This window comes from Callospermophilus lateralis, chromosome X, assembly GCF_048772815.1.
Source record: "Callospermophilus lateralis isolate mCalLat2 chromosome X, mCalLat2.hap1, whole genome shotgun sequence".
Lineage (NCBI taxonomy): Eukaryota > Metazoa > Chordata > Mammalia > Rodentia > Sciuridae > Callospermophilus > Callospermophilus lateralis.
The window spans coordinates 23,786,651-23,813,171 of record NC_135325.1 but is presented as its reverse complement, the minus strand read 5'-3'; the positions used below and the strand labels follow the sequence as shown (position 1 = coordinate 23,813,171).

The window sequence follows — 26,521 nt, the reverse complement described above, 5'->3', positions numbered from 1 at the left end:
GATCTGAGTATAATGACTTCCTCCCTGGCATTGCATGGAACTCTCCACAGAAGGATATGGGACTAGGAGAAATCCAGGCCCTGGACATTGAGATGTTTCACTACAGGAAAGAGAGGGGCAATGGTGTCCCTACCATGTGATCAGCTGAAGGGGACCCTCCACCAGCAGTTGCTGGGGAGAGGCCTGCTTGCTACTTGCATGAGCAGTGCAGGAAGAGATGAACTTGGCCAAGGAGTGCTTCATGGCTCTACTTGGAATCACAGCTTTGTGGGGTGGATGTCCTGACCATGATGTTGCTGTAAGTGTGAGGACCTGCGGGCATCATGTGACAAGAAAGGCTTCTTGGGTTTCTACATGCACAGCGTCCAAGGAGCCCTAAGCACAACCCTGACACTGTCTCCATCTTCAGGCTGCTCCTGGGCATTAGCCAAAGGCCAAGCCAGGTGCTTCTGCTTCCACAGAGGCAGAGAGGGTGAGTCTGCAGCAGGCACAGGGAGCACAGAGGAAACCAGAGCGTGGCCTGCCACTGCATAAGCCATCTTTTAAAATGAGGCAGAGTGTAAGAATATGAATAAAGAATAAATGAATTAGCATCCTCATCATTCCTGTTTCAGACACTTCCTTGTGGTTTCTCCATCCCTCCTCCATCTTTGTGTGAACACCCCATCCCATTAAGTTCATGCCAATGGTGTGCCACATTCTCCCCCCACTCCCACCACTGCCACCTTCTGACTTCAGACTTTCTCTACTGTGAAGAAAGCCTTCCCCACCTCACTCATGATTTTCAGCTGCTCCCCAGGTACCAGCTTCCTGCTGGGAATCCCACATGCCTGGGAAGGCCCCAGCCAACCCCCTGGCCTCCCAGGGTGCTCCTTGTTCAGGGCCCACAAGGACAACTTCTCTGCCTCCTACCCTAGCCAGCTCCCCCCGCATCAGGGACCGCACTGTCCCTATTAGAAACCACTCCACTGAAATCACTGGTTCAAACACCCCACACTGACCCCCACTGCCACCCCTCCAACCCTCTTTGGGATAACCCCTCCTGGATGCCTCACAGACCCCTCCAACTCAACATGACAGAAACTGAGAGGAGTCACATCCATAAGCTTTGACTTAAACGCTTTAATAACGTGGCTGATGACAGCAGCACAGGCTCCCTCCTCTATGGGATTTGGGGGCTGGGTGAGACTTTTGTGGAAGTCCCACCAGGGCTGGAGACCCAGTCGTCATTACTTCTTACTCTTTTTGGGTTTCTCGACATCTGGAGGGTTGGCGTTATCCTCGAAGAGGCGATAGAGATGCCGATTCTTCTCCAGCACCTTCCCCACGTGCTCCGGGGTGATGCGCATCTTGCGGTTGCTGTGGGCCTCTTGACCTGCCAGATCCAGGATTTTGGCGGTCAGGTACTCAAGGACACCAGCCAGGAAAACAGGAGCTGAGGAGCTCAGGCGCTGACCGTAGTGACCCTGCCTCAGGAAGCGGTCCACGCGGCTAACAGGGAACTGAAGCTGTGCTCTGGTAGATCTGGAGATGGTCTGCTTTTTAGACTTGTAGCTCCGATGGTATTTTTTCCCGGGCATGATGCTTGATGGATTCTGCTACCACAGGCTGGGCTTGATTTTTCCACTAGCCCGGCGCATCAAGTTAACAGTGCTTAGTCCCACCCACTTGTTTCCCTGTGCTTCTCCTTGGTCAAAGCTGTCTTTGTGACAACTCAGACTTTATGATGTCACTGGTGTTCACCAGGCTCTGATTAGGTCTCATCCTGTAAATGCCTGTCAGGAATCTGGTCAACCCAATGTCTTTTTGAAGAAGCTCGACTTGACTTGTTGACTTGAACACTCTACAAAAAACTGTTTCAGTGAAAAACTTTTCCTTGCCGTGGAATACAGCTCAGGTTACGTGACTTTAGTCTTTCTTTCTTTTTTTTTTTTTTTGGTACGGGGCATTGAACTCAGAGGCACTCGGCCACTGAGACACATCCCCAGCCCTATTTTGTATTTTATTTAGACACAGGGTCTGAGTTGCTTAGGGCCTTGTTAAGTTGCTGAGACTAGCCTCCAACTTTCAGTCATCCTGCCTCAGCCTCAAGAACTACCAAGATTACAGGTGTGTGCCACTTCACCCGGCTCTTTCATTGTATTTGAGTTCTTTTACATCCCTTTGTAAGTTGTAGGTTACTGATAGACATGTACAACCTTCAGTAAATGTGCAAGTGTCCTCCTCTCACACAGTAATCAAACCAATTTTGCCTGCTTTTGCATATTCATATCAAAGCTCTGATCAATATCTGCTTCTGTTCTTTGATTCTCCTTTAAAGTAGTTATAATATCTGTCAATTTATTTAATATCTGCCAAATTATTATGTGATAAATATTTTAATATATATATGTATATATACATATATATATATATGTCATGATTTTACTTTTTTTTTTTTTTTTTGGTACTGGGAATTGAACTCAGGGGCACTCAGCCACTGAGTCACATCCCCAGCCCTATTTTGTATATTATTTAGAGACAGGGTCTCACTAAGTTGCTTAGTGCCTCGCTTTTGCTGAGGCTGACTTTGAACTCATGATCCTCCTGCCTCAGCCTCCTGAGCCTCTGGGATTGCAGGTGCATGCCATCATGCCCAGAAATTTTACATTTTTATAAAATTTATATGTATATATCACATTCTGTTTAACTATTCATCAGTTGATGGATCTTTGGGCTGTTTCTCCCTTTTTGTTATTATAAATAATACTGCTATGAGCATTTATCTATGTTTTTGTATGAACATATGTCTTCAATTCTCTTGTGTCTGTATCAAAAAGTGCAATTGCTTGGTCGTATAGTGAGAATTTGTCTTATGATCTGACCATTTGGATCTCTCTCTAAATAAACTGATAGTTTGTAGAGAGACCTTCTCTCTATTGGGTGAGAGAAAATACAGAATCTGGTTTGTCAGCTGTTTTGTTTGTTTATTTTTGCAGCTCAATACAAAGAAAAATTTCATGCTCTGTGGAAGGAGTACAGCTCTTTGATATCTGTACCCGGCAGTTTTATTGTTTCTGTGTTTACTCCTGACCCATGGCTGAAATTTGTAAAATTGAAGTGAAAAGCTCTGAGTGTCTGTGCTGAAGTATCTATGTGTCTGTAATTCAGAATTGCCTTCACTTCTAATTGTGTAAGTAAAATTTTCTAAACTCTACATGGTACTAATTTATGACATGATAAATTCTCTAAAATTAAAGGAGCTGTGTTCTGATTGATATGTCCAGATAACTAATTGCTTACATAAATTGAATGCTTCTACAAATCCCTGAAAATAAAGAAATGGAATCTTTGATTCTTTATATGTACTAAATTAAAATATATGTATTCTCTCAGAGACTGATTAGTTTTAAGAATTCAAATTCATATAAAAAATAAGTTTAATCTTTAATGCTTAATAAAAATAACTATATCTTCTATGATATATCAGTATTAGTAAAACACATTCTTTTTTTCTAGTTGGGTATGCTTTTTCCTAAACTAGCCCAGGTTTATTAATCACATAAAGTAGTATTCTAGTTATTATTTAGCATTATGAAAATATTTTTATTTTATTGGGGTAAGAACATTGAACATGAGATCTGGCCTCTTAATTTTTGGGGGGTAGGTACTGAGTTTTGAACTCAGGGGCACTCGACAATTGAGCCAAATGCCTACCCCCCATTTTGTATTTTATTTAGAGACAGGGTCTCATTGAGTTGCTTAGCGCCTCACTAAATTGCTGAGGCTGGCTTTGAACTCAAGATCCTCCTGCCTCTGCCTCTCGAGCTGCTGGGATTACAGGCATGCACCACTGCACCCAGCCTGACCTCTTGAATTTTAAGTATACAGTACTACCTGTATTGTTGTAGGCAAATGTTATATACAGCAGATCTCTAGAATTCTTTATCTTGCAAAATTGAAACCAAATTCTGACCATCTTGTGCTTCCACCATAAAAAAGGTTTTTTTTTTTTTTTTTTTTTTTTTTTTTTTTTTTTTTATCTTGCAGACGGTTTAAGACAAGAGAATCTGAAAAGGAACACAAATCTGTGTTAAAACTTTGCCAAATCTGTCTCAGTTTTTATGGGCTCACCCAGAAGCTTATAGAAAAGAGCTTGTGGTTCCTTTAGAATCAATGATGGGATGCAAACCTAGAATTGGTTTTCACCCTGTGAAAATAACAAAGATTCCTTGGTGCATAGCCCTGCTTTTAATAAGAAATTGTAAAAGTTTGCTCTTCACCTGAAACATTAATCTGTTCAAATAGCAGAGATTTCATATTTCACTAGAATGACATTCTATATTTTGCTTGTCAATTTATCTTGTCATTGATTATTCTCCTTAAAATAAATAGCAAATCTACATTTCTGTCAATGTTAAGGATTTGTATTTATTTAAATGTTGTGTTTATTAAACATTGTGTGGTCACTTTGATTACTAGGTAGATAGCCTTACTACAGTCATTCATGTTCACCCATGTGCCTACTGGTGAACCCTCAAAGCTGCTTCTCCCTTTGTCCATGGTCTTCCTTGTTTAATCTAGCCTTAAGTAGGACATGCTGTCTGTCCTTGCACTTGCCAACAGATTATTTCCTAAGATAACTGATGTTACACTCATGCACCTCCTTCCATGCTCTTTGGCTAGAGACTATATTCTGGCTATATCCTGTGGGTCATGCATTTTCAGCAACATAACCCCAAAGTGGATGTTCAGTTCCCCATGCACCTCCTGCTGATCCCTACTCTGGATTAGCTGCAACCCTTACCAATGTATCACAAAGTTTCACCCTAGGTTGACTCTACCACCCACCAGTATACAGCTTGCCAAGTCCTAAATTGCCCTTTATATTCCTTGTACATCCTGCTTGGTCCTTCCCTAGACAGGATGCTGCCTTCATAAATTCTCTAGGCTATTCCTCCCTAGGTTGGCTGTATTTTTCCCTTTGCATCTCTTTAGAATCTTCCTAGGCTGGCCACTTTCAACTCCTGCACTTCCTGGTGGGTTCTCCCTTACCATAGCTGCTTTCTGCATTTCCTTCCTTCTTATTTCTCCTTCAGTCTAGATGCAACTTCTTCCCAGGCACATTTTGTTAGTTGATTCTCTAGGAGGATGCTTTATTACCTATACACTTCCTGGTGAGTATTCTTTGAATGGATGATAGCTCCACCCATGTACCTCTTGCTATTTTTCTCTCCTGGGCTGACTGAACTCTATGAGCCACTTGCCATGTGTTCGCTTAGATTGCCATGATCACTCACTCATGCACTTTCTATCAAGTCCCCCTCTAACCTGAATGCCCCCCTCTTCTCATGCACCTCCAGCTTAGTGTTTGATTCTCCCTTCTACCATGCATTTCCTGATGGGCTAATCCTTAAGCTGGCTCCACCCTGTACTATTCAACACCTTCAATATAGCCTCAATATGCACATCCTGCTATGCCTTCCTTTCAGCTGGGATGCTCTTTCTACCCACACATCTCCAGCCAGTTTCTACCTTAGGATGGGTGCACCCTCATGCATTTATGTATCTCCTTCAATTACTCCCCTAGAACATAAATTCTGTAAAATCTTGTATCTCCTTCTGTGTCCTCTGCTAGGCTTGTGGCACCTTTTACTCATGAACCTGCTGAGTTTTCCCCTAGGATGAATGCTTCCTCCACCCATGCTTTACCTGCTAAATGTTACCCCAAACTGGGTGCTTTCTCCCTATGTGCATTTCTTGCAATGTCCTCATCTCTGCTGTCTGGCCCCTTCACTTAAGCACTTCCTGCCTAGTTTTTTCCCCCAAGATGAATGAACCCTCAATGATATAGCTCCTGCTAGGTCTTCCTGTAGACTGGTTATACTTGCACTTTCTGCCAGGTCTTTGTGAGGTTGGTGCACCCAGGTGGGAGGGGTCTCCCATATGGAGAGGCATGTCCCCTCTACCCTGGCTGCTATGGTATACAAGCTCTCCCTGACACCCTGGTGGGAGTGGTCTCCCCCCTGAAGGGGCAAGTAACCTTTACCCTGGCTGTGGTGGTATATGAGCTTCCCCCCCCCAAACAGCCAGGTGGGAGGGGTCTCCTGCCTGGAGAGGCAAGTCTCCTCTCCCCTGGCTAAGGTGGTATACAAGCTCCCCACAAAACCCAGGTGGGAGGACTCTCCTGCCTGGAGGGGTGAGTCCCCACTACCCTGGCTGCAGGGGTCTAAGAGCCTGCTCCAACACCCAGGAGGGAGGGGTCACCCATCTGGAGAGGTGAGTCTGCATGTGGAGGTATACGAATTCTCCCAGAACCCAGGTGAAAGGGGTCTCCTCCCTGGAGGGGTGAGTCCCTGTTACCCTGGTTGCAGCTATATAGGAGCCCCCCCACAAACCCAAGTGGGAGGGGGTCTCTTGCCTGGAGGGGACAGTCCCCGCTACTCTGGCTATGCTTGGATACAGCTCCCCCTGACACCCAGGTAAAAGGAGTATTCTGCCTAGAGGGGTGAATCCCTGCTATCCTGGCTGCAGGTGTACACGAGACCCCCCCGCCCCACAGGGCACAAAGATGGGAGGGATCTCATGCCTGGAGGGGCGAGTCCTCTCTACAGGGGATGAGGCAGAATACAAGCTAGCCAGGACACCAAGGTGGGAGGGGTCTCTTGCCTGGAGGAGCCAGTCTGCTCTACCATGGCTGCAGCAATATAAGAGTTTCCCCAGACAACCATGTCCCTTTTCATTCACCCAGGCCCAGGTGCTAGCACTTGGCTCTCCATTACTGGGCCCGGCTCCTTGCTTGAGCCCCTGGCTGCCCTTCTTGAGGACCCTGTCCCTGTCCCTTGGTTTCAGGCCCTTTTTTCCGGCCCCCTCCTGTGACTCCCCTCTGTTCCCCTTATGCTGGGGTATCCTGGCACTGCCAAGACCCTCTGCTCCCCCTGCTTCTTTCTAGCCTGGGCTCCTCAAATGGGTCCTGGCTGCCCACCAAACCGACCCCAAACTCTGTATCCCCTCACAGTGCGTGCTTTTGCCCCTCCTTTGGTCCAGGTCCCTCTCTGAGGATCTACTCACCTGGGGCAGAGGAGCTGAAATGGCTGGCCTCTGCACCCTGAAAGCTCCCAGTGGGAAAAAGCCCTGCCACTTGCCTATGTCCCCTTGGCCACCTGAACCTTGATGCCTGGCAGTTAACATGTGACTTGCCCTGGATTCTCATCTGAGCCAGAGCGCCTTATGGGAAACAGAGCCCTACCCCTCAGTTGCCGGTTGACCTTTTCTCTGTCTTCTGGTCCTCGTGTAACCCCTTCCTCGCCTTCCTCTCGTGAATTCCCCTGGCGCTTGTGGTTCTCCTTCTCTTTGGGTCTCTTCACCCGATCAGTTGGGTGGGTCCCTTTCCTGGGCTCCTGGCTTCAGTCCTGGGTCTTGCCCCTCTGAGCACCCCCTACGACCCCCCACGTGCCTTCCCGTGGCCCTCTTCCTGTCCCCCTTCCCTTGCCAGGCCTGCTTTGCCAGGTCCCTGTCCCTGGATTCTAATCTGGGCCAGAGCGCCTAATGGGAAACAGAGCCCTGCCCCTCACCTGGGCCCCTTGCTCTTTCTGGGTGCTTGGTTCTGCACCCGGAACCCTGACACCTGGCAGTGGCCTTGGGCCTGTACCTGCCTGCCCCTGTTGGGTCCCCTGCCTTCGCACCAAAGTCTTGTCCACTGTCTTGAGCCCCCTGCCGCAGCCCCAGCCCTTGGCTCTCCATTTCCTCTCCTGGCTCCTTGCTTGAGCCTCTGGTGGCCCTTGTTGCCCAGAGCGTGCCTGGGCGTTGACTGTGGACCCTTGCTTGGGCTGCTTCCCTGCTCCTCTTGGTGTTCCTGTGCTGCAGTCCACTAGTGCCGCCCACCTGCCCAGCCCTGCCCTTCCCTGTTCTCCCCTGGTGTGGGCCCTCCTCTAGGTCCTAACCTGGGCTCCTTGCTGGGGTCCAGGCCCTACCCCACCAGCACCTGTCCTCCGGCCCTTCCCACTGTGCCTTTCTTTGGCCCCCCTTTTGTTCCTGTCCCGACCAAGCCCCCTTTCCTGATCCCTTTCCCAGGATTCACACCCAGGCCAGGGGAGTGGACCTGGCCTATTGGCCCTCCTGGCTCCCTAAGGGAAAAAGTAGCCCTGCCCCTTGCCTGGGCCCTTTGGTCTCCTTCAGCCCGGGTCTTGCTCCCCAACCCTGACACCCATCCGTGGACCTGGGCCTTGAGCCTTCCTCCCTGTGCGCCACCAGCTCCCCTCTCTCCTCTCCCTAACCTCCCCAGCCCTGCTCTGGTCCAGGTGCCTCCCTGAGGATTTACTTCCCTGGGGCAGAGGAGTGGAATTGGCTGGCCTCTGTGCCCTGAAGGTTCCTATGGGAAACAGAGACCAGCACCTCACCTGGGCCCCTTTGGCTGCCCAAACCCTGACACCTGGCAGTGGACATGGCCCTTGTGTGGACCTTGCTCTGCTCTATCCCCTCCCTTCCCTCCCCTGTCCTCTCCCCTTGCATGCTGCTCCTACCCCAACCCAGACCTCCAAAACCCTGACCCTTTGTGCTCCAGTCTTCAGGCCTGGCTCCTCGCCTGGGCCCCTGAATGCGTTGGTTCATCATGTGGCATAGTGTTGCATGGCTTCACGTGGCTTCTCTTTGTGTGGGGTCTTGTGCCCCCTACCTCACTCCCTTCAGTGCCCCTTGTGCTTCCCGCCAGCCAGCTGTCTCTTCATCCTCGGGTGGCCCCTTCCTCCCCTTCCCTGCTTTCCCCTTGTGCGGTCCCCTGATTCTTGGGTCTCTCATCATCTTGTGTCAGGTCAGTCCCTTGCCTCGACTCCTTGCTTGGTTCCTGGTTCTCATCCCTCTCCACACCCACTGTGATCTCATACTGAGCCCCCCTCTCGCCTTCCTCCTGGCCCCCTTGCCAGCCACCTTTGCCCAGTCCCTGGATCTGGATTCTCATCTGTGCCAGTGCGCCTTATAGGAAACAGAGCCCTGCCCCTGGCCTGGGCCCTTTGCTCTCCCTGGGCCCTTGGTCTTGCCCCCGGAACCCTGAAACCTGGCAGTGGCCCTGGGCTTGGAGCCTGCTCCCCCCTGCTGGATCCCCTGCCTTCCCTCCCCACTCTTGTCCACTTACCTGAGACTTCTGCCCCAGCCCTTGGCTCTCCATTCCCTGGCCTGGCTCCTCACTTGAGCCTCTGGTGGCCCTTCTTGCTCAGTGTATCCCTGGGCTTGGTGTGTGGGCCACTCTCTAGGGCTGCTTCCCTGCTCCCCTTGGATTCCCTGTACTGCAGTCCCCTAGAGCAGCCCCACCTTACCAGCCCCACCCTTCCCTGCTCTCCCCTGACCTGGGCCCTCCTCTAGGTCCCTAACCTGGGCTCCTTGCTTGTATTCTGGCCCACATTCCACCCACAGCAGTCCTCTGGCCCTTAAGGCTGTGCCCTCTTTTAACCCTCCAGTCTTCCCTGTGGCTGCCAGGCCCCTTTTCCTGATCTCTTTCCCAGGATGCTCACCAGGGCCAGGAGACTGAACCTGGCTTCTTGGCCCTGAGGGCTCCATTTTGTAAAACATAGCCCTTCCCCTTGCATAGGCCATTTGGCCTCCCTCAGCCTGGGGCCCTGCTCCCTGACACTGACACCCTGCAGTGGGCCTGGGCCTTGAGTCTCCCTCCTTTGTTCCACCAGCTCCCTCCTTTGCCTCCCTCCCCTCACCAGCCCTGTCCGTTGTCATGTGCCCCTGGCCCTGGCCCTTGCATTTGGCTCTCCATTCCTGGGCCTGGCTCCTTGCTTGAGCCCCTGGCTGCCCTTCTCAAGGACCCTGCTCATGTCCCTTGATTTCAGGCCCCTTACTGGGGTGCTGATATGCCTCCCCTTTGTTTTCCTTGTGCTGTGGTATCCTGGCACTGCCTGGACCCTCCCCTCCCAAACCTTCTCCCTAGACTGGGCTCCTTGATTGTGTCCTTGCTCCCCACCAACACCCCCATGTCCAGAAGAAAGGTATTTCCTCACAGTCCCCTCCTTTGGCCCTCCTTTGCTTCTGGTCCCTCTCTGATGATCTACTCACCCAGGGCAGACTACTGGAATTGACTGGCCTCTACATACCTGAAATCTCCCTATGGAAACACAGCCCTGCCCCTCTCCTAGGCCCCTTGCTCTCCCTTGGCCCTTGGTCCTGACACAGAACTTGGACATCTGGCAGTGGCCCTGGGCCTCGAACCTGCCTGTCGCCTCTCGGATCCCCTGCCTTCCCTCCCCGGCCCTGTCTACTGTCCTAAGACCCCTGCCCCAGCCTTGGCCCTTGGCTCTCCGTTCCATGGCCTGGCTCCTCCCTGGAGCCTCCAGTGCCCCTTCTTGCTCCCTGCGTCCCTGGGCTTTGACTTTGTGCCCCTCGCTTGGGCCGATTCCCTGCTTCCCTTCCTTTCAGAATCCTAGTGCTGCCTGCCTGCCTGGTTCTGTCATTCCCTGCTCGGCCCTGGCATGGGACCACATTGAGGTCCCTAGCCTGGTCTCCTTGCTGAGGTCCTGGCCCCCAACCCAAAAACACACATCCTCTGGCCTATTCTGCTGTGCCCACCTTTGGACCTACTGTTGTCCCTGTCCCTGCTGTGCCCCTTTTCCTGATCCCTTTATTAGGATGCACACCAGGGCTGGGGACTTGACCTGGCATTTTGGTCCTGTGGGTTCCCTTTGGGAAAATGTTGCCATGCCCCTTGCCTGGGCCCTTTGGCCTCCCTCAGCCCCGGCCCTGTTCCCCAACCCTGACACCCAGCAGTGGACCTGGTCTTTGAGCCCTCCTCTCCCTGTGCCACCTGCTCCCATTTCTATTCTCCCTCCCCTCCCCAGCCCTGTCTGTTTTCATGAGACACCGGCCTAGGTCCTGCCACTTGGCTCTCTATTCCTTAACCTTGTCCCTTGCTTGAACCCCTGGCCACCCTTCTCAAGGATCCTATCCCTGTCCCGTGATTTCAGGCCCATTTTTCCAGACCTCTCCTGTGCTTCCCCTCTGTTCCCCTTGTACTGTGGTATCCTGGCACTGCCCAGACCCTCCCCTCCCCCTGTTTCTCCCTAGCCTGGGCTCCTCAAAGGGGTCCTGGCTCCCCACTGACCCCACCCCCAATTCTGGACGCAAGGTATCCCCTCACAGTGCCCTCCTTTGGTCCTGGTCTCTCTGTGAGGTTTTAATCACCTGGGGAAAAGGAGTGGAATTGGTTGAACTCTGGCCCCTGAAGGCTCCCTATGGGTAACCCAGCCCTGCCCCTTGCCTGGGTTCCCTTCGCCTTCCAAACCTTGACACCTGACAGTGGACTTGGGCCTTTCGCTGACCTTACCCTGAGCGATCATCTGCTTCCCTCCCCTATCATCTAGCCTTGCATGATACCCCTACCCCAACCCAGCCCTCTCTAACTCTGATGTTTTGCGCTCCAGTTTCTGGACCTGGCTGCTTGCCTGAGCCCCGAACCTCATTCCTCGTGTTGTGTGGCATTGTGAGGTATCACTTTGCATTGGGTATTACCTGGGGTCCCTTGCTTGGGCCCCTTTGTGCACTCCACTGGGTGCCTTTTGTGCTGCCCTCTGTCTCCATATCCTAGTGCCAACCCTTCCTCTCCTTCCACTCATGCTTTCCCCTGGAGTGCTGGCCTCCTACTTCTTGGGTTTCTAATGCTCTGTTGGTGGGATCGGTCCCTTGCCTGGGATCCTGGCTTGGGTCCTGGCTCTTGCCCCTCTAGGCACCCACCATGACCCCCTGCTGTGCCCTCTCTTCATCCTCCTCATGGCCCCCATCCCTTGCCAGGCCCCCTTGGCCCGATCCATGGCCCTTGATTCTTATCTGGGCAGGGTACTTCATGGGAAAGAGAGCCCTGTCCCTAGCCTGGGCCTCTTGCTCTCCCTGGGCTCTTGGTCCTACTCTTGGAAACCTGAGACCTGGCAATGGCCCTGGGCCTGGAGCCTGCCTCCCCACTGCCAGATCCCCTGCCTTCCCTCCTCTGCCATGTCCACTGTCCTAATCCCCTGGCCCCAGCCCTGGCCCTTGTCTCTCCATTCCCTGGCCTGTCTCCTCACTTGAGCCTATGATGGTCCTTCTTGTTCCGTGTGTTTCTGGGCTTGGACTGCAGGCCCCTTGCTTGGGCCACTTCCCTGCTCCCCTTGGCTTCCTTGCATCTTAGAACCCTAGTGCTGCCTACCTGCCCAGCCTCGCTCTTCCCTGCTCTTTCAGGATGGGGCCCTCCTCTAGGTCCCTAGCCCGGTATCCTTGCTGGTCCTGGCCCCCAACCCATCAACAGGCGTTCTCCAGTACTTCCTGCTGTGCCCTCCTTGGGACCTCCTATTGCCACTATCCCTGTGGTGCCTTTTTCCTGATCTCTTTACCAGGATGCTCACCAGGGCCAGGGGACTGGACCTGGCCTTTGGCCCTGCAGGCTCTCTTTGGGAAAATGTAGCCCTTCACCTTTTTCTGGACCCTTTGGCCTCCCTCAGCCCAGGCCCTGCTCCCCAACTCTCACACCCATGAGTGGACCTGAGCCTTGAGCCCTCCTCTCCCTGTGCCACCTGCTCCCCTTTCTCCCCTCCCTCCCCTTCCTAGCCCTGTCTGTTTTCATGCCCAGGCCAACACACGTGGATCTCCATTCCTGGGCCTGGCTCCTTGCTTGAGGCTGCCCTTCTCCAGGACCCTGTCCCTTTCCCTTGATTTCAATCCCCTTTATCGAGCCCCCTCCTGTGCCTCCCCTCTGTTCTCCTAATATTGAAGTGTCACCCCTTCCTCCACAGAAAAGTCTTAACTGGGCTTCTCCAGAATTCTTCACCATGCCTGTTCTTAGGACTGTCAGCAAAAGAGTTCAATGTTGCTAAGCTTCCTATTTTCCTGTTGCCCTGTTTTACTTGGCCACTGGCTGAGAAGATACCAGCTCTCCAGGTGTTGGGCACCCCTTACTAGTTTTTCACAATCATATGCAGTATAGTAGTTTGTAGAAATGTGCAAACAAGGCTGTTGGCCTTGAGCTGGGCTTCACAGAGATGTCTACAATTTTAAGATATGTTAACAACTGGGCTCCATGGTAACAACTGGCTGGGAGAGGAAAAATGGGGAAAAGAAGCTCTCCCCTTCTCAGGAGTTGTCCTTGAAGAGTTAACTTGCCCAAAACAGTGAAAGAAAAAGCTGCTTTCATGTGAATTTCTGAGGCCCTCCCCTTACGTGCTGGGTATAAAATTCTGACTGCCTGAAATTGGGGATTGATTGATTACAGCAAAAGCTGTGCCCTCTGAGCCTGGCTGAAGCCAAATAAAACTGTTTCCTGCTATGTTCGATGCCTTGCCTCATTTGACCCTACAACAGTATTGTGGTTTCCTGGCACTGCCCGGATTCTCCCCTCTCACTGCTTCTCCCCAGCCTGGGCTCCAAGAAATGGTCCTGGCTCCCCACTGACACCCCCAGTTCTGGACACAAGGTATCCCCTCACAGTGCCCTCCCTTGCCCCTCCTTTGGTCCAAGTACCTATCTGAGGACCTACACATCTAGGGCAGAGGAGTGGAATTGTCTGGTCTCTGCCCCCTGAAGGCCTAGTTCCAACCTTGCCCTGCCCAATCCCCTCACTTCCATCCCATGCCCTCTAGCCCTGCATGCTGCCCCTGCCCCAACCCAGACCTCCTAACCCTGACTATTTGCTCTCCAATCCCCAAGCCTGGCAGCTCACCTGAGGCCCTGATCACCTTCTTTGGGTTGTGTGGCTTCCCATTGGGTCTCTTGGTGTCAGATATGACCTGGGGGAGATCCCCTCCTTGCCCTTTGCACTGCCCTCTGTCTCCTCAACCTAGCACCACCCCTTTCTCTCCTTCTCCTAGTACTTTCCCCTGGAGAGCGGGCCTCCTCCTCCTTGGGTTCCTAATCCTCTTTTGGGTGGGTTGGTCCCTTGCCCGGAATCCTTGCTTGGGTCCTGGCTCTTGCCCCTCTCCGCACCCACCTCAACCCTGTGCCATGCCTTCCCATCGCTGTCCTCCTGGAACTTGTCCCTTGTCAGGCCCCCTTGGCCTGATCCCAGGCCCTTGATTCTCATCTGCGCCATGGCACCTTGTGGGAAACAGAGCCCTGCCCCTCACGTGGGCCCCTTGCTCTCCCTGGGCTCTTGGTCCTGCACCTGGAACCATGACACCTGGCAGTGGTGCTATGCACTCGAGTCTGGCTCCCCAGCCTTCCCTCCCCAGCCCTGTCCACTGTCCTGAGCCCGCTGCCCCAGCCTTGGCTCTTAGCTCTCCATACCCTGGCCTGACTCCTCGCTTGACCCTCTGGTGGCCCTTCTTGCCCTGTGCTTCCCTGGACTTGGACTGCAGGCCCCTTGCTTGGGGTGCTTCCCTGCTCCCCTTGGTTTCCCTGCACTGCAGAACCCTAGTGCCGCCCTTCTACCTGCCCCTGCCCTTCCCTGCTCTCCCCTGACGTGGGCCCTGCTCTAGGTCACTACTCTGGGCTTCTTTCTTGAATCCTGGCCACTTCCCCACCAACACCGGTCCTCCAGCCTTTCTCGCTGTGTCTTTCTTTAACCCTCTGTCATCCCTGTCCCTGCCAGGCCACTTTTTCTGATTATTTTTCCAGGATTCTCACCAGGACCAGGGAACTGGAACTGGTTGTTTGTTCCTGTGAGCTCCCTTTGGAAAATATAGCCCTGCTGCTGGTCTGGGCCCTTTGGCCTCCCTCAGCCCGGGCCCTGCACCCCAACTCTGACACCCAGCAAGTGGACCTGGGCCTTGAGCCCTCCAATCCCTGTGCCACCTGCTCACCTTTCTCCCATCCCTCCCCTTCCCAGCCCTATAACTTTTCATGAAACCCTGGCCAAGGCCAAGGCACTTGGATCTCCATTCCTGGGCCTGGTTCCTTGCTGGAGCCCCTGGCCATCCTTCTCAAGGATCCTGTCCCTGTCTCTTGATTTCAGGCTCCATTTTTGAGTCCCCACTGTGCCTCCCCTCAGTTCCCCTTGTACTGTAGTACCCTGGCACTTTACAGACCCTCCTCTCCCCCCATTTCTCCCTAGTCTGAGCTCTTTAATGGGTCCTGACTCCCCTGACCACCTCCCAATTCCGGAAGCAAAACATCCATTCACAGTGCCCTCCTTCAGCCCCCCTTTGGTCCTATCTCTCTTTGAGGATCTACTCACCTGGGGCAGAGGACTGGAATTGGCTGGCTTTGGCATCCCGAAGGCTCCCTATGGGAAACACAGCCCTGCCCCACTCCTGGGCCCCCTTGGCCGCTGGAACCCTGAAACCTGGCAGTGGACTTGGGCCTAGGGCCCACCTTGCCCTGTGTGAGACCCTCCCTTCCATCCCCTCCCCTGTAGCCTTGCATGCTGCCCCTACCCCAACCCAGCCCTCCCTAACCCTGACCATTCATGCTCCTGTGCCCAGGCCTGGCCGCTCACCTGAGACCCTGACCGCATTCCTTCTGTTTCGTGGCTTCACGAGGTGTCTCTTGGTGTTGGTCTGACCTGGGGGCCCCTTGATTGGGCCCCCTAGCACACTCCCCTCCTTGCCCTTTGCGCCGCCTCTGTCTCCTATCCTAGTGCCGCCCCTTCCTCTCCTTCCCCTCTTGCTTTCCGCTGGAGCACGGGCCTCCTCCTGCTTGGGTCCCTAATCCACTGTTGGTCAGGTCCATCCCTTTCCTGGGCTCCTGCCTTAGGTCCTGGCTCTTACCCATATCCACACCCAATGCAACCCAGTGCCATGCCCTCCCGTCACCATCCTCCTGGCCCTTGTCCCTTGACAGGCCACCTTGGCCTGGTTCCTGGCCCTTGAATCTCATCTGGGCCAGAGCGCCTTATGAGAAAGAGAGCCCAGTCCCTCATCTGGTCCCCTTGCTCTCTCTGGGCCCTAGGTCCTGCACTTGAATTCTGACACCTGGCAGTGGCGCTGGCACTGGCCCTCACTTGAGCCTCTGGTGGCCCTTGTTGCCCAGCACATCCCTGGGCATGACTGTGGGCCCCTTGCTTGGGCAGATCTCCATCTCCCCTTGGTTTCCCTGCACTGCTGTTCACTAGTGCTGCCCTCCAGCCCGACCTTGCCCTTCCCTGCTCTCCCCTGCTGAGGGACCTCCTCTAGAAACCTAGCCTGGGCTCCTTGCTGTGGTCCTAACCCCACCCCACCAGCGCCCATCCTCCAGGTCTTCCCGCTATGCCATTCTTTGGTCCTCCTGTGGTCCCTGTTTCTGCTAGGCCCCCTTTCCTGATCCATTTCCCAGGATGCTCACACAGGCCAGGGGACTTGACCTGGCCTCTTGGCTATATGGACTCCCTTTGGGAAAACATAGCCCTGCCCCTTGCTTGTGCCCTTTTGCCTCCCTCAGCCTGGTTCCTGCTCCCCAACCCTGACACCTAGCCTTGGATCTGGGCCTTGAGGCTTCCTCCCCCTATGCCACCTTCCTCCCACTCTCCCCTCCCTATTCTCCCAAGCTCTGCCAGGGCTCTGGAATGTGGCTCTCCATTCCTGGGCCTGACTCCTTGCTTGAGCCCCCGGCTGCCCTTCTCAAGGACCCTATTCCTGTCCCTGTCCATTGGTTTCAGGCCCCTTACTTGCACCCTCTCCTGTGCTGCCCTCTGTTCCCCTTGTGCTGTGGTATCCTGCTATAGCCAGGACCCTCCCCTCCCCCTGATTCTCCCTAGCCAGGGCTCCTCCAATGGGTCCTGGCTCCCAACCAACCAGCAATTCCCGTCCCCGCTTCTGTACCCAGGGTTTCCCCACACAGTTCCCTCCTTTGGCCCTCCTTTGGTGGTCCTTATCTGAGGATCTACTCACTAGGGGCGAGGAGTGGAATTGGCTGGGCTCTGGGCCCTGAAGGCTCCCTATGGGAAACACAGCCTTGCCCCTCACCTGGGCACCCTTTGCTGCCAGAACTCTGACACCTGGTAGTGGTTGTGGGCCTTGTGCCAACCTTGGCCTGTGTGATCCCTTTTCTTTCCTCCCCTGCCCTGTTGCCTTGCATGCTGCCCATACCCCAACCTAGCCCTCACTAATCCTGACACTTTGCACTCTAGTCCCTGGGCCTGTCTCCTCGCCTGGGTCCCTGACCACATTCCTCGTATCACGTGGTGTCCGTGTGGTGTCGTTTCATGTCAGGTCGGACATGGGGGCCCCTTGCTTGGGGCCCCTAACTTATTCCCCTTCATGCCCCTTATGCTGCCCACCCACCCGCTGTGTCCTCATCCTCGTGTTACCCCTTCCTCCCCTTCCCTGCTTTCACCTCGAGAGGTCCCCTTGCTCTTTGGGTCCCTCATTATCCTAAGTCGGGTTAGTCCCTAGCCTTGGCTCCTTGCTCCAGTCCTGGCCCTCGCCCCTCTCCACACCCACTGCGACCCTGCCCCAAGCCCTCCCGTCCCCTCCTCCTGTACACCGTCCCTTCCCAGGCCCCCTTTGCCAGGTCCCTGGCTCTTGATTCTCATCTAGGCCAGAGCGCCTTATGGAAAGAGAGCCCTGCCCCTCACCTGGGCCACTTGCTCTCCCTAGGCCCTTGGTCCTGCACCCAGAACCCTAACATCTGGCAGTGTCCCTGGGCCTCCAGCCTGCCTTCCCCCTGCTGGATCCCCTAACTTCCCTCTCTAGCTCTACCCACTGTCCTGAGCCCCCAGCCCCAGCCCAGACCTAGGCTCTCCATTCCCTGGCCTGGCTCCACGGTTGAGCCTCTGGTGGCCCTTATTCCCCAGCGCACCCCTGGGCATTGAATGTGGACCCCTTGCTTGGGCCTCTTTCCTGCTCCCCTTGGTTTCTCTGCACTGCAGTCTATTAATGCTACCCATCTGCCTGGCCCAGCCCTCCCCTGCTCTCCCTGGTTTGGGCCTTGAGACTTCTTTCCCCAGTACCACCCACTCCCATGTCTACCCTCCCTCACCTCTCCAGCCCTACTGGGCCCTGGCTCATGGCTCTCCATTCCTGAGCCTTGCTCCTTGCTCGAGCCCCTGGCCGCTCTTCTCCAGGACTGTGTCCCTGTCTCTGTCCCTTGATTTCAGGCCCCTTGCTTGGCCCCCCTCCTGTGCCTCCCCCCTGTTCCCCTTGTGCTGTGGTATCCTGGCATATCCCGGACCCTCAGCTCCCCCTGCTTCTCCCTAGCCTGGGCTCCTCCAATGGGTGCTGGCTCCCCACCAACACCCCCAATCCAAGACCAAAGGTATCCCTCACAGTGCCCTACTTTGTCCCTCCTTTGGTCCTGGTCTCTCTCTGAGGATCTACTTACCCAGGGCAGAGGAGTAGAATTGGCTGGCCTCTGGGCCCAAAGGCTCCCTATGGGAAACATAGCCCTGCCCCTTGCCTGGGGCCCCTTTGCTGACCAAACTTGACACCTGGCAGTGGACATGGGCCTAGCAATGACCTTGCCCTGGGTGATCCCCTGCCTTCCCTCCCCTGCCCTCTAGCCTTGCAAGCTGCCCCTAAGCCCACCCAGCCCTCCTTCACCCTGACCCTTCGCCCTACAGTCCCCAGGCCTGGTTTTTGGCCTGAGCCCCTTACAGCGTACCTGGTGTTGCGTTGCTTTGCATGGTGTCTCTTCGTGTTGCCTCTCACTGGGCACCCCTTGCTTTGGCCCCCTAGTGTGCTCCCCTCTGTGCTCTTTGCACAGCCCTCTGTCTCTTCATCCTAGCACTGATCTTACCTCTCCTTCCCCTAGTGCTTTTTCCTGGAGCGGGGGCCTCCTGCTCATTGGGTCCCTAATATCTTTTGGTGGGGTAGGTCCTTTGCCTGGGCTCCTTGATTGGGTCCTGGCTCTTGTCCCTCGCTGCACCCACCAGGACCCCCCACCATGCCCTCCCATTGCACTCCTTCTGGTCCCCGTCCCTTGGCAGGCCCCCTTGGTGTGGTCCCTGGACCTTGATTCGATTCTGGGCCAGGGCGCCTTATGGGAAACAGAGCCCCGCCCCTAGCCTAGGCCCCTTGGTCTCCCTTGGGGCTGTACCCGGAACCCTGACACTTGGCGTGGCGCTGGGCCTCAAGCCTGCCATTCCCCTCCTGGATCCCCTGCCTTCCCTCCTCAGCCCTGTCCACTGTCCTGGGCCCCCTTCCAAGGCTTGGCCCTTGGCTCTCCATTTCCTGGCCTGGCTTCTCTCTTGAGCCTCTGGGGTCCCTTCTTGCTCCATGCTTCCATGGGCTTGAATGCAGGCCTCACTGAGGCCGCTTCCCTGCTCCCCTTGGCTTCCCTGCACCTCAGAACCCTAGTGCCACCCACTGACCTGGCCTCCCTTTCCTGCTCTCCCCTGGCTTGGGCCTTCATCTAGGTCCCTAGCCTGGGCTCATTTCTGGGGGCCTGGCCAGCACCCCACCAACACCCTTCTTTGCCGCAGCCCGGCTGGCTGGGCAAAATAACCGGGGGGTGACGAATAACTTGTGTACATTGATGCAGTAGGAATAGGAGCCGTTTATTGTAGGATCTGAGCGATATTTATACATTTTACATAGCTTATCTAATTAGCATAAAATAGATACAGCAGTCAACCAATAACGAATCTCCACACTTAATGGCTCGCTTTTGTTACTTCACAAACCACTCCCTCTGGCATTCTGCCAGGCACCATGCAGACTTGTTTACAGACTCTAACATTTCTCTGGCAAAACACCAGGTGCCATCCTGACTTGTTTACAGACCTTAACACTTCTTCCAAAACTTCACGCTGTGCACTCCTTTGGCCCTCCTGTTGTCCCTGTCCCTTCTGGGCCCCTTTTCCAGATCCCTTTCCCAGGATGCTAACTAGGTCCAGAAGACTGGAACTGGGTGTTTGGTCCTGCAGGCTCCCTTTGGGAAAAGGTAGCAGTGCCCCTTGCCTGGAGGCTTTGGCCTCCTTCAGCCTGGGCTCTGCTCCTCAATCCTGACACCCTGCAGTGAACCTTGGCCTTGAGCCCTCCTCTCCCTGTGCCACCTGCTCCCCTTACTCCCCTTTCTCCCCATATACTGCCCAGCCAGGAGAGAGGGGACTTGCCCTTCCAGAAGGGAGACCCCTCCTATACCCCAGGGGAGCTCCTATACCCCAGCAGTCAGGGTAGAGGGGACTGCCCCCTCCATGCAGGAGACCCTTCCCACCTGAGTGTGTGTGTGTGTGGGGGGGAGCTCCGATAACGCTGCAGCCAGGATAGAGGGGACTCGCAGCTATAGGCCGGAGACCCCTCACATCTGGGTGTCGGGGGGAGCTCAAAACAGCCATAGCCAGGGTAGAGGTGACTCACCCCTACAGGCAGAGACCCCACCCACCTGGGTTTCGGGGGGAGCTCATATACCACCAGAGCCAGGGTAGAGGGGACTCACACCTCCAGTCCCCTGTACCAGGGGTAAGGTGGTATACAAGCTCCCTGCAACACCCAGGTGGGAGGGGTCTCCTTCTTAGAGGGGCAAGTCCTCTCTACCCTGGCTGAAATGGCATAGGAGATCCCCCCTACAACCAGGTGGGAGGGGGTCTCCTTCCTGGAGAGGCAAGTCCCCTCTACCCCTGCTGCGGTGGTATATGAGCACCCCCTGACACCCAGGTGAAAGGCGTCTCCGGCCTAGAGGGGACAGTCCCCTTTAGCCTGGCTGCGGCTGAATAGGAACTCCCCCCAACATCCAGGAGGAAAGGGTCTCCCGACTGGAGGAGCGAGTCCGCTTTACCCTGGCTTGGGCAGTATACTAGCTCCCTCCGACACTCAGGTGGGAGGGGTCTCCCGCCTCGAGGGTCCAGTCCCCTCTATCCAGGCTGCTGCGGTATTGGAGCTCTCCCCACCATAACCAGATGAGAGGAGTCTCCCTCCTGAAGGGGCGACTCCCCTCTACCTTGGCTGCAGTGGTACACTAGCATTCCCTGACACCCAGGTGGAGGGGTCTCCCACTTGGAAGGGCAAGTCCCCTCTACCCTGGCTATGTTGGTATACGAGCCCCCCACACCGACACTTAGGTGGGAGGGGTCTTCCGCCTGGAGGGGCGAGTCCCTTCTACCCTGGCTGCTGTGGTGTACTAGCTTTTCCTGACACCCAGATGGGAGGGGTCTCAGTTCTGGAGGGGCGAGTCCCCTCTCTCCTGGCTGGGACGGTATATGAGCTCCCCCTGACACTCAGGTGGTAGGGGTTTCCACCTTGGAGGGGCAAGTACACTCTACCTTGACTGTGGTGGTACAGGAGCTCCCCCCTACACCCAGGTGGGAGAGGTCTCCCGCCTGGAGTGGGGAGTCCCCTCTACCCTGCCTGTGGCGGTATATGTGCTCCCCTGACAACCAGGGTTCGGGGTTCTCTCACCTAGTGGGGCAAGTCCCCTCTATTCTGGCTGCAGGGATAAACGAGCCCCACCCCAGCCAGATGGGAGGGGTCTCCCGTCTGGAGGAGCAAATACCCTCCACCCAGGCTAAGGCAGTATACAAGCTCCCCCCAGACACCCAGTTGGGAGGGGTCTCCCCCATGGAAGAGTGAGTCCACTCTACCATGGCTGCTGTGGTATATGAGTTCCCCTATGCTCAGATGGGAGGGGTCTCCTGGCTGAAGGGGTGAGTCCCATTTTCCCTGGCTGCAGTGGTATACTAGTTTTCCCTGACACCCAGATGGGAGGGGTCGCCCGCCTGGAGGGAAGACTTCTCTCTACACTGGCTGCAGCAGCATAAGAGCTCCCCCAGACACCCAGGTGGTAGGGGACTCCTGCCTGGACAGGCAAGTCCCCTTTCTCCTGCCTGAGGCAGCATACAACAATCTGGTGAGAGGGGACTTTTGTCTGGAGAGGCTAATCCCCTCTACCATGGCTGCTGCAGGATAGGCACTCCCCCTGACACCCAGGTGACAGTGATCTTCTGTTGAGAGCCACAGCCGAAGGGGCTCCAGCAAACTTTCAGACTGCCAGCTGATGATTGGCTCACAGCGGCCCCAGCAACACCTAGCTGATTGGCTCCTCTGTGGAGATGCTCATTGAGCTGTTTCCCTGCCCTTTCAGACTACCAGCTGATGATTGGCTCACAGCAGCCCCAGCAACATCTAGCAACATCTAGCTGATTGGCTCCTCTGCGGTGATGCTCATTGGGCTGTTTCCCTGCCCTTTCAGACCACGAAGCTGCTCATTGGGGGACTTTTTTGGCTCCGCCCATGCGACCCAGCCAATCGGCCTCAAGAGCAGGAGGATTGTGGGAGGAAGAGGTTGTTGGGTGTGTGGCTTGTGGGAAGCCGGTGGTGGCAGTTGGGCTCTGAGGGTTTATTCCTGAGGAGCTGTTTTGTTTATCTTGTGTGGTTCTAAAAATAAAGTTAGTTTCTTTTGACAAGTGGCTCCTGAATTGTGCCCAGCCAGACTGCGGCAATTGGTGGCTCGCACGGGGAGCGACTGAGGGTAAGTGAACCGCTCGCCCCTGAGGGCAGGGTGAGAGGATGGGGAGCCATTTTAAGATTCCTCTTTTGTTTTGCTTCATTTTTGTTTTTAGTTGCCTGTCCCTGGAGATGAGTGAGACGGAAGAAAAACCGCTCACTTCTGAGGAAAAACTATTTACGTCTGAGGAACAGATAGGGAGAAAGGACGGATGCACATATAAGGAGGATAGAAAGGCTATAATGAATTTTTGTTGTTCCATTTTTATTTCATTCTGTCTCGGTTTTGTTTGGCGTCATCTTGTTGGGTTGTATTATAGTAGAAATACGGGATCAGAAATTAGTAAAAAACAAACTGAAAGAGTGTTAAGTAAATTGTTAGAGGAAGAAGGCATCCCAGTAAAATCAAGAGCAGTCAGGGCATACGTTGATACAATGCAAAAATGTAGCCCATGGCTTTTTAAGGAGGAGTTGTTAAATATATCACAATGGAACCATCATGGTGAAGATTTAAAAAGAATAGAAAAGAACAACCCAGGAACTCTGCCAGCTGGCACATTGACATTGTGGGCATTGGTATCTGGTTTTCTTAGTCCAAAGCCTTCAATTCAGACAAAGGTAGAGGAAGGAGAAGATATATTGATTCAAGTAAATGAGGAGGTCTCTCAAGTTAGTCAGAAAGAGGAAAAGATTCAAGTAAAAGAGAAGGTCTTTCGAGCTAATCAGACAGAGAAAGAAAGTTTAGAGCAGAAAAAGCCATCAGGGGGAAAGTTACAAAAGGAGACTGCTACTAAAACCTTTCTATCACCAGAGGGCTTAAGTGTCCAACCAACAGCACCACCTCTACAGGAGACTGCTACTAAAACCTTTCTATCACCAGAGGGCGTAAGTGTCCAACTGACAAGGCCACGTCCATATGCTGAGAGGCCCCCAACTCCCACAGTGGATAGTTCAGATCCTGAGACAGGATCTCAAGTATTAACATGCCCTGTATTTGAGGTAGGAGGGCAGCGAATTTACCATACTTTAAATTTCAAAACAGTGAAGCAGCTAAAAGAGGCTGTAACAACCTATGGTCCTCAAGCACCCTTCACTGTAAGCTTGGTCGAATCCATTACCAACTTGAACATGACGCCAGCAGATTGGGCTAATATGTGTAAAGCTGTGCTAAATGGAGGACAATACCTGTTATGGAAGGTTGCCAATGAGGAATTTTGCAAGGAGACGGCTAGGCGAAATGCAGCAGCTGGTTATCCTCAGAGAAATCTAGATATGTTGTTAGGAAAGGGACCTTATGAGGGTCAGCACCAACAAATTGCATATGATCCTGGTGTATATTTACAAATTGCTGTAGATGCAGTTAAGGCATGGAAGACTTTACAAGGACATGGAGGTTTACAAGGTCAATTATCTAAGATAATACAAGGAACTAATGAATCTTATGCTGAATTTGTAGATAGGCTTATTCAAACAGCCACCAGAGTTTTTGGGAATACAGAACAAGCAATGCCATTAATAAAACAACTGGCTTATGACCAAGCGAATCGTTGGTGCAGAGATATCATTAGACCATGGAAACATGAAGATTTAAACACATATATTAAATTATGTAGAGACATTAATGAACAAGAGCAAGTCATGGCAGCTGCAGTAAAACAGGCTTTAGATGCCAGAGACATTAATGAACAAGGGAAAATTGTGGCAGCTGCAGTAAAACAGGCTTTAGATGCCAGAGACATTAATGAACAAGGGCAAATTGTGGCAGCTGCAGTAAAACAGGCTTTAGATTCCAGGCCAAGAACATGCTACAATTGTGAACAAACAGGACATTTTAAAAGGAATTGCCCCATAGGAGGAGGGTTTAACAAAACTAGGTATCAAAGGAGTAGAATACCGGGTATTTGCCCACGATGCCGTAGAGGGAGACATTGGGCTAATGAATGCCGTTCTCAAACCACCATAGAGGGTACTCCATTATCAAAAAACGAACAAGGACCAAGTGTTTATCCACGATATCGTGGAGAAAGGCATTGGGCTCCATTGCCAAAAAATGGACAGGGGGGCCCAATGCTCCGGGGCCCAAAACCACAAATATACGGAGCACTGGAGGAACCCAGCAACCCCATCAGGGTAGTGCCCAGGACACATTGTCCATCAGATCCCTCATCAGACAAACCAGAGGGAGCGCAGGGTTGGACATCTGCGCCTCCGCCAGATCAGTACTAACTCCAGAGATGGGAGTTCAAATCATTCCCACAGGGGTGAAAGGACCTCTTCCCAAAGGAACAGTAGGCTTATTATTGGGACGCAGCTCTTCTACTCTAAAAGGGCTTATGATAAGTCCTGGGGTAATTGATCCCGATTATGAAGGTGAAATAAAAATTATAGCCAGTTCTCCAAATGGTATATCAGTAATTTCACCAGGAGATAGAATAGCACAGTTACTAATAATACCAAGCCTACATGATAAATTTTCCAGTCGTGCTATAGAAAGAGGTTCCAAGGGATTAGGCTCCACAGGTGTAGATTGGGCTATGCTGTCTTTAAATTTAGATTCTCGCCCCATGCTAAAACTAAATATTCAAGGACATGAATTTAATGGGCTACTGGATACAGGTGCAGACCTTAGCATCATCTCTCGTCAAGAATGGCCAAAACATTGGCCATTACAACAAGCCACTCAAACGCTTCGAGGCCTAGGAGTGGCTACTAATCCCCATAGAAGTGCAATGGTATTAGATTGGAAGGATCCTGAAGGATGTGAAGGAACTATACAGCCATATGTATTGGATTATCTTCCTATAAATTTATGGGGACGAGATGTCCTAGATCAATTAGGTTTGACATTAACAAATAACATCAACCAAAATGCACCCACTATTATGACTAGACAAGGTTTTAGGAAAGGAAAAAGATTAGGAAAACAAGAACAAGGTATAGCAGCACCAATACAAATAGATCAAGGAACAGACAGACATGGGTTGGATTTTCAGAAAGGGCCACTGAGACAATAAAAATTACTTGGAAATCAGAAAGACCAGTATGGGTTCCTCAGTGGCCCCTGACTAAAGAAAAGATACTAGCAGCCCATGATCTGGTCAAACAACAATTAGCAGAAGGACATATACAACCTTCTGTATCTCCCCATAATACTCCCATTTTTGTCATCAAAAAGAAATCTGGTAAATGGAGATTATTGCAAGATTTAAGAGCCATTAATAATGAGATGGTTATTATGGGACCTGCTCAATCGGGGATTCCTCAATTGTCTGCTTTGCCAAAAACTTGGTATGTTTTAGTTATAGATATTAAAGATTGTTTTTTTTCAATTCCAATTCATCCTGAGGATAGTCCACGTTTTGCATTTACTATCCCTGCTCTGAATCATGAAGGTCCTGATCAGAGATATGAATGGAAAGTACTCCCTCAAGGGATGGCTAACAGCCCAACTATGTGTCAAATTTATGTTAACAAAGCAATCCAGCCACTTAGAAATCAAAATCCTGAACTACAAATATTTCACTATATGGATGATGTATTATTAGCACACAAAGCTAAAAACACATTGCTAGACTGTTATGCCACACTTACAAACTTATTAAAAAATTATAATCTAGAGATAGCAATAGATAAAGTACAATTAAATTTTCCAATTAATTATTTAGGAGTTCTATTATCCTCAACCATGGTCCGCCCACCAAAAATTCAAATACGAGTAGATCAACTCAAATCACTTAATGACTTTCAAAAGTTATTAGGAGACATAAATTGGATAAGGCCTTATCTAGGTATACCAACAGGAGAGTTGGGACCTTTATTTGATATCCTAAAAGGTCCATCAGATCCAAATTCACCCCGAATGTTAACGCCTGAAGCAAGAAAGGCATTAAAAATCATTGAAACATATATGGAAAATATGCATTTGAATAGAATTGATATAAGTTTGCCTTTATTATTTATTGTACTGCCAACAAAAAATATTCCTACAGGAGTATTTTGGCAAGAAGGCCCATTATTATGGATACATTTATCTTATTCTCCTAACACTATTCTTACTAGGTATCCTGAGGCTGTAGGACAATTAATACTCAAAGGAATAAAAGCAGCAAAAGGAGTGTTTGGAATTTCTCCCAATAAAATTATTACTCCATATACTATGAATCAAATTGATGAGTTAGCTAATGAGTTAAATACTTGGGCAATAATCATGTGCAAATCTAATGTTTCATTTGATAACCACTTACCATCTAATCCTTTATTGTCTTTTTGGTCATCGCATCCTGTAATTT

The 26,521-nt window shown here is 52.3% G+C and overlaps 1 protein-coding gene across 1 annotated transcript; it reads right to left on the bottom strand.

Annotated features, from left to right (window-relative positions):
- Positions 1–1,229: 1,229 nt before the first annotated feature.
- Positions 1,230–1,580, bottom strand: H2al3 (H2A.L variant histone 3). The gene has a single exon (XM_077107523.1). The coding sequence runs from the start codon at positions 1,578–1,580 to the stop codon at positions 1,230–1,232; it is 351 nt and encodes a 116-aa protein (XP_076963638.1).
- Positions 1,581–26,521: the final 24,941 nt, after the last annotated feature.

Excerpts from the sequence above, each read along its gene's own strand:
- H2al3 (XM_077107523.1), bottom strand. The coding sequence starts at position 1,580 with ATGCCCGGGAAAAAATACCATCGGAGCTACAAGTCTAAAAAGCAGACC.